Genomic DNA, 12547 nt, shown 5'->3' with positions numbered 1-12547 from the left:
TTAGAGCTTTGAAACCTAAGCATTGTAAATTACTTGGAAGCTCGGGATCTCATAATATTTGTGTTTGTACTGATCACGAGAATACTGAATTTCATTCCAAAATGATTCTAAATTTTACTTTGAAAAACTATTATGTAGCTCAACTACACGATCTAAATATTGTTATCTCCGCAAATGTGAACATTGCCCAAGCCGTTTAGATTTTGAAAACAATATTTTCAAAGAACTTGAGGAACGTTGTGTGAGAGAAATACCTTTCGAACAGTTGATTGCAACAGATCGATGTAATATAAAGACACTTGTGAAATCAATTGATGAATTTGTATCTTATTTTTGTGAAAAGTTGGAAAAGTTGATAACCAACGATCACATAAAAACTCAACAGACGACTTACATGAGAGAAGCAAAAAATAAGTTGAAAGATGGTGAAGTTGTTATAGTGTGTGATTTCACAGAGCTCTTTTCTTGAGAACCGTTCGCTTAATCGTCTTGTTGCCAAAGAATGAATTGAATATTTTTGATCAAGCATTCCAATAAATGTATGGTTTTTGCTGGAGAACCACGAACAAATTAAGAAAAACGTGTATTTTCCTAAATTTTAATAATTTTTCGAGCTTAAATTAGAAATAACTCGAAAACCCATGCCTTTAGAATGGTAACTACCAAGAGCTTTTTGATTTAAAATAACTTTCTGCATCTTTTAAAATCATCAGAATATTTTTTTTTTTAAATGTTTGAATTATAATTTTTATAACAAAATCAATCTATCATAAAAAAATATATTTCATTTCTCCATCTTGGACTTTTTTTTTAAAGTTGCGTTTAAGTTTATTTAAAAAAATCAACTCTTTTTTTTAATTGAAATTTTATGTTTATTTTGATTTTTTTTTGTACTGTGTATAATTTTTTTGTACAGTGTATAATTTTTTTATGATGCATTTTTAATTCCCTACAACTCATTCTCAGACAGTTTTTCTATACAACCAACAGTTTCTGGGCTACAATGCTTCGAATAAAACCTATGCCAAAGGCATACGCCCTTTTAGAATATAACTCATGGGTGTAAAAAATCTCTCCATCTGTGAAAAATGCTCAGTTTTCCAAGCCAAATACGTGTGGGAGAATCGGTAGGCCCCCCGGCAAGATCGAAAGAAAAAATCAGTTCTGTTCAATCCGCCATATGAGGCACATCGCGCATTTGATTCGTTAAACAAATTTGGTTAATTAAAGTATTTTCTACGTTCTTTTTCCCGGCAACTCACTTTTCCTTTCTTCATGGGGGCTCAACCGAGATGTGGAGTTGTTGGAAATCCGTTTGAGACGTAGAAAGCTACGATTTGAGTGAAAAAATTAACGCAGAAAAGTAGTTCAGTAAAATTTAAGATGGCCGACCGCTGTGTCGAAAATTTCACTAAGATCGGGCTGGCACGAGAATGTGAGAGGCGTCAAATCGACTCATCGGGAAACAAAGAAACGATGGCGAAGAGAATACATGATGCAACGACGATGGCCGGAACCGACGAGCAAGACAGCCGTCATGGAGAGGAGGATTTCGGCGATGAACACGACGGTGATTTTATCGACGACGACGGAGAAAACGAGAAGGACGACTACGGTGATAAACAAAACAACGACGACAGCCGCCATAACGACGATGGCAACAACGATGATACTAGTAGTAGTGACGGGAACTCGTTGCGTTTCCGTACTGCTATGAACGACGCACCCACATCAACACCGAGGAATACACGTGCTAAGCCGATGGAACAACGACCGTATTCATTCCGTGACGTCGAAGACAGCATCGAATCATTCGGCGCTGAAGATGGCCAGGACATAAAGGACTGGATGCTGCAATTCGAAACCATGTCGAAAACGGCGAATTGGAGTGTCGAGTAAAAGATGATTATGTGCAGGAAGAAAATGACGGGCACTGCCAGACGATTTGTTTTTGCGCAGCGTGACCTGACGTCATTTGCGAAACTGAAGAACGCTCTGATTAAGGAATTTGCGCCATTTGTCCGAGCGAGCGACGTCCATCGCAAGCTGGCTGCGCGGAAGAAAAAGCCGACGGAAAGCACGAGAGACTACATATACGAAATACAGCGCATCGCTCTGGCAATCGACCTTGACGAAGCAAGCATCTGCGAGTACTTGGTCGATGGAATTACCGATGATGATTTCCACTGATCTCTCCTCTACGTAGTCCAGAGCATCAGCCAGTTGAAAGAGAAACTTCTAAACTTCGAGAAGGTGCAAATGAAATCGACGAAGAAACCCCGAGCCGATGATTTGGTCCGAAGCGAAAGGAACATAGGAAACCGGAACCGAGGAAAGAGAGCGAAAAAACAGACACGAAACGACACTGCTACAACTGTGGGGAACCGTCGCATGTAGCCTCTGATTGCCCGCAGAAAAACGACGGGCCAAAATGCTTCAACTGCAACGCGTTCGGGCATGTTTCGAAGGAGTACACAAAGAAGAAAGAGAAGAAGCCTGCAAAAGTGAATGTTTTAAAAAGTGTAAACAGTCGCAAACCGAGTTTGCAAATAAAAGTGAATGACATCGAGATTTCCGGTATAATCGACACCGGCAGTGAGGTGTCTTTGATTCGCAAGGACTTGTGGTCGAGGTTGGCTGTAAACGGTTCGCGTTTGCAAAAATCAAACATGAAAGTGCGCGGCTACGGTGGTGGTGTTAATGTTGTCATTGGCGAAACAGTGTTGAATGTGTTTGTAGAGAACGAAGAACATACGATTTGCTTCTATGTAGTGCCGTGTGAAGCTATTGATATTCCAATGCTGATTGGCATGGATTTTCTCGGAAAAGTGGACTATGCAATCACTTCGGAAGGTGTTCGTGTTAAAAAGTTTGCCACGAAAGAGTGTGAATTAGATCAAAGTGATACTAAATGGGTCTGCCGAATCGGGGACTGTACCAGTGACGACGACATAACGGTACCACCGAAATACCGTGAGCAGGTGTTAGAGCTGATTGAGAACTATAAGCCAGAAACCTCAGTGCGACCTGTGAACGAACTAAGAATCAATTTAACCGACGATGAAATCGTATGTGAAAATCCACGAAGATTGGCTGGTTTGGAAAAAGAGGTTGTGCAGAAGCAGATCGACGAATGGCTTAACGAGGGAATAATCCAGCCATCAACCAGTGAATATGCCAGTCCTATCGTTGTGGTCCCGAAGAAGGACGGAACACGTCGAGTGTGTGTCGACTATCGGCAAATCAACAAAAAAGTAGTGCGCGACAAATTTCCGACCCCGAATGTGGAAGAGCAAATAGACCAGTTATCTGAGGCACGAGTATATACGACGCTGGATCTTAAGAACTCGTATTTTCACGTGGCGATTGAAGAAAGTAGCAGGAAATATACATCATTCGTTACCAACGATGGCCAGTACGAGTTCCTACGTGCTCTATTCGGTTTATGCACGAGTGGAAATGCGTTTGGTCGCTTTATAAGTGCAGTATTGAAAGATTTGGTGAAAGACGGAAAAGTGATAGCGTTTGTGGACGATGTTATTATACCGTCGAAAAACGAACAAGAAGGAATTGAAGTGCTGAAGACGGTGCTGAAAGTGGCAGAAGAAGCAGGGTTGTATTTTAACTGGAAAAAGTGTGCCTTTCTGCAACGACGTGTTGAATATTTGGGATACACCATCTACGATGGCTGCATCGAGCCGGCACCGGTCAAGGTCGAGAAGCTGAAACAATTCCCACAACCGACGGCAGTGAAAGAATTACAGCGCTTCTACGGTCTGGCAAGTTATTTCCGGAAGTTCATTCCCGCATTTGCTAGCATTGCCCGCCCACTTTCCGTTATGTTAAGAAAAGAAAGTTGTTTTGATTTTGATGCTGATGCGGTAGCTGCGTTCAACCGCATTAAGGAAATACTGACGAGTTATCCTGTTTTACGGATTTTCTGTCCTGGAGCGGAGACTAAAGTCCACACGGACGCCTGTAAAGTTGCGTTAGCTGGCATTCTTATGCAACGAGCAGAAGACGACGGCAAGTTCCATCCCTGTTATTATTACAGTCGCTTGACTTCTGGAGCTGAGAAGAACTACCATTCGTATGAATTGGAGACGTTGGCAGTGGTAGAGTCTTTGAAAAAGTTTCGATGTTACTTGTTGGGCTACAAGTTCAAGATTGTGACGGACTGTAGAGCATTTAAAGATACGATGATGAAACGTAAGATGAACGCAAGAGTCGCTAGGTGGGTTGTTGATATCGCTGAATTTGAGTATGAATTCGAGCATCGTTCAGGAGAGAAGATGCGACATGTCGATGCTTAGTCCCGCGCCGATGTACTAGTCGTTTCTGCTTCCGTTCCTGCTCAAGTTCGCTCTGCACAGGCCGATGATGATAGGGTGAAGGCGATTATTGCTGAGTTGACACAAACCGATTCGTCCAAGAAATTTTCCATTTCTAACGGAGTGCTCTACAAGGGAGAAGACGAAGCTCGTAGGTTGAACGTGCCAGAGTACATTGAGATGACCATTATTCGTAACGCTCACGAAAAAGGTCACTTTGGTGTGAAGAAGACGATGGATCGGATCGAGAGTGAATACTTCGTACCGGGCGTAGAGGACAAGATAAAACGATGCATCGCTACCTGCGTTCCCTGTATTGTTGGCGAAGGAAAGCGAGGCAAACCCGAAGGTGAACTGCATCCGATACCGAAAGGAGACGTTCCATGTCGACCATCTAGGCCCGATGCCGTCGACCCGCAAATCGTACAACTATATTCTGACAGTCATCGACGCATTCACCAAATTCGTGTGGCTATTTCCGATTAAGACGACGATTGCTGACGAAACAGTAAAGAAGATCCGGATCATTAGTGGCACTTTTGGTAATCCCATACGAATAATAAGTATTGCGAAGATGAAAATATCGATCTGCATTTGATCGTGACCGGCGTGCCTCGTGGGAATGGGCAAGTAGAGCGTGTCCATCGTATAATTATACCGATGTTGACCAAGCTGTCGTTGGAGAAATCGGAGGAATGGTTCAAATTTGTCCCACGGTGTCTAAACAACAATTGGCAAAGAGCAATTCAAACGACGCCTTTTCAACTGTTGACTGGAGTGAAAATGCGAACGAAGGAGGACGAAATACTTCACGAGATGCTGCAAAGGGAGATTCAAAAGGACTTCGAGCATGGCCGAGACGAATTACGGAAGGTAGCACACAGCAACATTCAGAAAATGCAGGAAGAGAACCGGAAGACCTACAATCTCCGCAGGAAGCCAGCTCAATCGTTTAAGAAGGGTGACATCGTGGCTATACCGAAAACACAATTCGGTGTGGGCCAAAAAGTGAAGCCGAAGTTCTTTGGGCCATATGAAATAGTGAACGTTCTACCCAACGATCGCTACGAAGTTCGTAAGCTTGATGAAGACTCAGAAGGACTAAGAATGACATCAACAGCTAGTGATTGCGTCAAACCGTGGTCACTTCCGAGGCGAAAGTGAGTCAGGAAAGGCTGTGTGGGAGAATCGGTAGACCCCCCGGCAAGATCGAAAGAAAAAATCAGTTCTGTTCAATCCGCCATATGAGGCACATCGCGCATTTGATTCGTTAAATAAATTTGGTTAATTAAAGTATTTTCTACGTTCTTTTTCCCGGCAACTCACATTTCCTATTTCATACGTGTGCAAAGTTTCATTCAAATAAAAAATGGTCGATAAAATTTTTGTGTATTTCCAGATCATTTGGCGCGATTCTGCTCTATAGTGACCGGCGAGGAAATAAAAGTTTCTACGGAAATCCCGGCAAATTTACTATGCCCTTTTCGTGAGCGAAACCAAAGGTAATGCAACGACGGAAGAGGAGGAGATCTCTACGTCCCTCTTCGAAAGTCGTAAGAGACAGTACCTGTGTGGTTTAGCCAGGAAACGGTTTAAGAAATTGTTGAACCAAGGATACAGAGAAGAAGAGGCGCGTATTTTAGCGCGGAATCCATCGGCTATGTCACAACCAATTACTACTCAACCGGCGACTGCTAAAAACCATGACAGCTGAATACATCAAACAGTAGCTATAATAATTCTCTGCCCAAAAGAAAGCGAGATTGTCAGACGTCCTACTGTATCGGTAAATAACGTCCTACTGTATCGGTAAATAACAGGTTAGAGGCAATTAGATCCAGTAGGTCTGGGACAAGAAAAGGACCAAGCTTCAAGACTAATGCCCCCGCAACCTACAGCGAAGCCGTCAAGGTTATAATAATAGGCATTTTACCTAAAAACTACCATAACATCGAGTTTACTACGGTTAATCTGGAACTCATCGAACAGTCCATATTAAAAAAGTAATAGAGCAAAGGAAGGAACGATTGAAGCCTAAATTTGCCAGCTGCAAATTCAAATCCGGATTTATGGTTATTGGCTGTCATGACCAATACACAGCAAATTGGCTGAAGACCATAATTCCGAATCTAAAACCCTGGGATACAGCTGATCTAACTGCGGTAGATGAGAACAGGATACCTAAACCTGAAATCATGTCGGTACTTTTACCAAAAAACAAACGAAAATAACACGATTGTGGCGTTAGTGGAAAGCCAGAACGATATTACTACTGATGCCTGGCGAATCATGAAGCGCAGCACAATCAGAGAACACGCCAAACTGGTATTGTCCGTGGATGATACTTCGGCGCGTAAAATTACTAACTGGGAAATGAAATTGAACTACAATCCCTATTTTTGCAAGGAAGGTTAGGGCTAACCATTGGCTCAAGAATCCTGAATGCGAAGAAACAGTCGACCAGGATTGGAACAAATGGAGGAAAATCAAGAAGTAGACCTCCAATCACGAAGTGGGGGTAGTAGAGAAGCTGAAGGAAGAATCACCAACATCCAGACAGATAGGTCAACAAAAGTGATTGGATAAAATAGCCGAACCTGCAGCAAGCAAAACACAAGCGAAGAGGGTACCTGAAAATGTCGGTGAAGGTACTTCTGGAAGATGCCATACAGAGCACAAGGTTCGTCAATCCAATCTGAGGGATAACAAAGACCCTGAAAATAAATTAAGCAATGTCAAAAGTAATTAAATTTATGCAAGTGAATCTACATCACGCTAAAAGAGCAACACGAGTCCTTTCACGTAGATTCACTAAAGATAATACATAAAGAATATACAGGTTTCTATGATCCAAGAACCATAGGTGAGCATAATAAAATACTAGACATTTCCACACATACGGGTAATATATGATGATTCAGAGCCCGTACCGAGCAATGCAATATTGGATGGAGAGTCCACTAGGAAACATTTTAATGAAGCAAAAAACACGGGAAATTGGAAATATTATAAAAAGCCTTACGGAATACTATAGGGAAATCAGAAAATCAAGAAGAAACAGTTGGAGACACATGTGTGAAAATGTTGAAAACACTACGACTTTGGTTAGGTTACAGAAGGTCCTATCTAAAAATCATTCCAACGGGTTAGGTAGGCTGAGGAAGGGTGATGGTACTTTTACCAACGACGCTCAGGAAACACTTAGTGTTATGATGGAAAGCCACTTCCCAGGGTCATGCGCTAACACTGATGAGGGGCGGGATCGTACTGAAATATCGCCTAGTCATCGTATAGCTAGGATAGAAGCTCAGGAATTGGACGACACCATATTCAGTAAGTCGAAGATCGAATGGGCAATTGATTCATTCCAGCCTTTCAAATCTCCGGGGATCGATGGAATATTGCCAATTGTGCTCCAAAAGAGTAAACTGCTATTTATTTCACTCATCACCGAGATTTGTCGCGCTAGTCTAACACTAAATTACATACCTACGAGCTGGAGGCAAACTAGAGTTATATTCAAAGGCTGTACGACGGGGTATATACCAAAGAAGAAAAACAACTAAAGGCTGCCCGCAAGGGGGTATTTTTTCACCTTTGCTTTGGTCATTAGTTGTTGACGATCTTCTAATAAACCTGACTGAGAGGGGCTTCGAGGTGATCGGCTCTGCTGACGATATAGTAATTCTTGAAAGAGGAAAATTCGATTGCGTTATATCCAACCGTATGCAATCGGCAACCGTATGCAAATTTCGCACTGAAATGGTGCAGGACAGAGGGTTTATCTATGAATCCTTCGAAAACAATTATTATTCCCTTCACACGAAAGAAGAAATACAAAATAAAGAAATTACGGCTCGATGGCACTGATCCGGACACATCCACTGAAACTAAGCTTCTAGGAATATGGTTTGATCATAAATTAAACTGGAACACACACATTGAGAATGCAATCAAGAAGGCAACTAGCGCTCTGTGGGTGTGTAGCAGAACCATTGGTAAAAACTGAGGTTCAAAACCCAGGATGATACACAATCATTATACCAAGACTCACCTATGTCTCGCTCGTGTGGGGACCAAAAACTAATGAAACGACCGCTCAGACAAAGTAAGGCAAACTACAAAGGCTGGTTTGCGTATCAATATGCGGAGCTATTAGAAGTGCTCCGACGGAATCTTTGAAAGCAATCTTTCATTTCCTTCCACTTCATCAAATGGTGCAACTGGAGGCGGTAAAGAGTACCCTAAGGCTGAACCGTCACAAAAACTTTCTAGACGAAAATCAAACAGGCCATATTAAAATACTGAAAGATTTTCATATCAACGAACTTATAAACTAATCAAACCTGGGGTTGCTCCCAAAAAAATGAATAGAGTGACGGAATAATGAATAATATAACTTTATCTTACCAGCGTCTGTCGGAACCAATACCAAGATTCTGAATTCGTTGCGTTATCGTCTGTATGACTGATTCGGGCAGCGATTTTCTGTTAACGATTTTCTGATGCCCAACATGTGGATTATTATTCATATTACACTGCTGCTCAATTCTACGCTGTTCCGCTTCCTGGACAAGCCAATGTTGATCGAATGATTTGTTCTTCAACCCGTGACCGTGTGTAATAGGTTTGACGTTCCATTGAGGTGAACAATCAGTGTAGCTTCGCTGTCTTAGCATATTTCTATGCAGTGTGTAATCCTCAGATTCCTTCCCATTAGCATCGTAAGAAAATCGTGGAGGGTTCCAATCATTCGTCGTCTTCACGTTATTGGCAGTGTTAATAGGTTCAATAGCATCGTTCAGAGATTCGTTTGAATTATTTTCAAAACGAGACAGATCAATCAAAGAATTAATATTTCTGCAAGCATACTGAAAAGAGATTTGATTTTCGCTCTGCAAAAAATCGTTTGCGCTTTGATTGCAATCAACATTTGAAACGGTGGTTGATATATGCGGCACGTCGCTAGAATAGTCTTGAATAGTCTGTTGATGATGCGAAGAGCGAAGTGGTTTTACCGGTGGTACCGTTGGTAGAATTGCATTTCTCTGTTCCTATTTTTTGAAACAAAACATGAAGAAAACGAAAATAAAATAAATTTTGGAATTTGTAATTAACCAGGGTAAGCTAGGTATTATATGTTAAAAAAAAAAAACAAAATGAAGCAACATAACCTTAAAATAGTTTATACCATTCATTTAGGTCACGATTAAGACTCAACTAACTGTACGACACATCATCAATATCTGATCATTGTTAATTCAGACGGAAATATTTTATGCGTAAAAATCTAACTAAATCAACCGTGGGCGTTCAACCGTTCACAACCGTTCAACCGTTCATCAACCGTTCACAAATATTTCCGTTTCGATCGGCAAGATCGATGCAAGTGTTATAATGGAATTAAGGATTGAAAATATTTTATGCGTAATAATCTAACTAATTGGACCGTGGGCAGCGTTCTCATTTTTTTCACTTCGATCGGCAAGACCATGGCATGTGTTGCAGTGGAACTAAGGACAGGAAACTGCATCCGAAAGTATTTGTAGGCGTGAACCCATTCCCGGCGGGTGATGCCATAAAGCATATTTTATTCACGCTCAGTTATAACTTATTTAAAATGAATTATTTTCACAATATTCATACTAAAATATAGATTGCATTCTAGCCTGCACTAATTACGTTGTAAAAACCACTGAAATCATTGATTTCATGATAAAAACATTGAGTGTGACTGACTTGAGTGTATGTCCATGCGAACAGTTTAAAAAATGTCGGCGTTGGCGAATCTCGAGATGTAAGGAAACGATCATCCGGTGAGGATTTGGATGTAGAAACTTAAGCCGGGACTGCAGTTGAGGCTCGAGCATCACCTTTGGAGATATCTTGAAACAGATCCTTGGATTCTGATGGAAGTTTTTTTCGGTACTGAAGATTTTCCGGATAGATCCACGAAGAAGCGAACCACGAAAAAATGGACTTGAATTCGTATTAGCAGAAAACTGCTGCATAGAAAATCATCACAAATATAAACTAAAAAATAATCCTAATAATCGATAATTGTTACTAGATAACTTTTTTTATATAAACGGTCATATCAAACTTCTCTTCTCCACTCCCCATCCATTTTATTGTACCTATTATGCATGTTTTTAGGGGAGCTCCGTAGCCGCAAGGTTACAGAGTCCGCCTTGGTAAGCGGATGGTCGTGGGTTCGAATTTTAGTAGATTCAGGCCATTTGGTTGCCAAAGGACTTCAGCATGGGTTTATTCTCAGGCTTCCCACCAAGTACCTTTCCTTCAATCTAAATGCTACAGTACCTCTGTTGATTCTCCTTCTAACAAAAATAAGTCCCTGTTATAATAAAACTGGTGTGAGTAACGTCTGAAAGTTCTCTCCAGGGAATTGTAATTAGGCGATATTGTTAGGAGGGACAGAGGCTCGGTATAGTAGAGTAGTAAGCTTGAAACGGAAAGGTTTACACACAAGCACGGATATGAATGATAAGCGTATCACTTACTATCAATAGTGATACTGCCAATAATATAAAGTGCGGAGTACAGAAAACACTTGGGCAATATCACAATAGATCTAATCTCTGGTCGCAGTGATGAGCCCACACAGAAAAAAAAACGCATGTTTTATTTTATTTGGGACTAACTTTCGAGCTTTCGGTTATTTTTCCTCTGGGACTGACTTGCGGTTACTTTTCATAATGGGACAATTCGACTTGGTATTGATTTCCACTTTTGTTAAACAACTACTTTTTATCGGTACATCTGAGAATACACTCAAAGATGTATGTATGTATGTATGTATGTATGACCTTCTAGATTCCACTGTCTGGCAGTGATAGGGTGAAAAAAGACAATGCTGTTGATTCTTGTTTCTGCGTCTGTCTTGTTTTCGGAACCTAGAAGATGTTAGCTCTACCGACATTCCAAAGACCCTTTGCAGAATGACTGAGTACTTGCAGCGCATTCCGGAGTCAATTTCCATTCGGTAAGCCCCGCCTCAAAATAATATTAGAATCTAATAGATTTTATTATTATTCTCAGACTTTCAATTCATTTGACATATCAATATCAAAAAAATTGACCCGTATTTAATATATATAGGGTAACTGACGGCTTCGTCAGGTGATATGCATTGTGGGCAGGATTCAGTTTGCCAAGCTCTACTGCTTATATTCCACTCAAAACCTCAATGTATGTTAACTTACCTTGAACGTTGAAGTTTTTCTGTTCGCATGAATGAATCACTCCATTAAAAACTCAAACATTTTTATTGTTTTTTGACAAAAATTAAACTGCCACTTTCACACATCTAGATATTTTTCCCGGCCGAAGAAAACTTCCACGAAACATATCTTCGCCGCTAGCGATATTTGGTTACGATTTTCTCATGAATATCAGGGCTAGTCGCAAAATAATAGTGACTTTAGTGAATTTTTTCATTAAATTGTTGACCAAATAGAGACCAGATAGTGACCAAATAGAGACCAAAAATATACAAAAGAGGGTTTTAAAATTTATTGTTGAACCATAAATAAACCAAAAAGTCTAACTAAAATCTGTATCATAATTATTCAAAATGCATCTAAAATATTATTCACTTAAAGCTAAATATTAAATCTAGAATTAGTTAAACTAAACCCTAATCTAAACCTAAACCTAAGTTCTTAAATTTATCATAATTACTTACGCTACAGTATAACTAAAATTAATTAAATGAATCACCCTAAAGATACGATACGATTATAACGAAACACATCCCAGACAACCAGAAGTCGCATAAGATTGCGCGGATTACCTCGTAGAAAGTTCTATGGCACATCAGTATCGTATTGCTGTATGAACAACGTATGTGTTTCATCGCTTATGGTGTTATTTTGCGAACTTTTTGCGATGAGTGTAACATACTCGCATAGTAATATACATAAACTCATATCATGCCTGTCCAAACTCATAGTAAACTCACAAAGTGATGATTATACGTATAAAGCAAAATCTCCAGTATCACGTCGTATTGCATATAAATTAAGTCGCAAAACCTATCATTTTGTATCACCCTTAATGACTGAACTCATGAAAACAAACCTATATAACTAAAAATCGCATATGTTTGCACGGGTTACCTCGTATGAAGTTCTATCACAGACTAACAGACATAACACTTCGAACAAATTTTCAATAAATTCATCGTTCGGATGATT

The 12547-nt window shown here is 40.4% G+C and overlaps 1 protein-coding gene across 3 annotated transcripts in view; it reads right to left on the bottom strand.

Annotated features, from left to right (window-relative positions):
- The window catches only part of LOC129732477 (uncharacterized protein CG43427), a 219100-nt gene that overhangs the window by 14832 nt on the left and 191721 nt on the right, over positions 1–12547 (bottom strand). For 2 of the 3 annotated variants that reach the window (XM_055693385.1, XM_055693387.1), the window contains exon 10: positions 8742–9385. The exons of the other annotated variant lie outside the window; for it this stretch is intronic. In XM_055693385.1, the coding sequence (XP_055549360.1) occupies positions 8742–9385 (644 nt within the window). The remainder of the gene's footprint in view (positions 1–8741; positions 9386–12547) is intronic. 3 annotated transcript variants of the gene reach the window in all.

Source organism: Wyeomyia smithii, chromosome 3 (genome assembly GCF_029784165.1).
Source record: "Wyeomyia smithii strain HCP4-BCI-WySm-NY-G18 chromosome 3, ASM2978416v1, whole genome shotgun sequence".
Lineage (NCBI taxonomy): Eukaryota > Metazoa > Arthropoda > Insecta > Diptera > Culicidae > Wyeomyia > Wyeomyia smithii.
The sequence above is the reverse complement of the archived record's forward strand: the minus strand, read 5'-3'. Positions and strand labels throughout refer to the sequence as shown.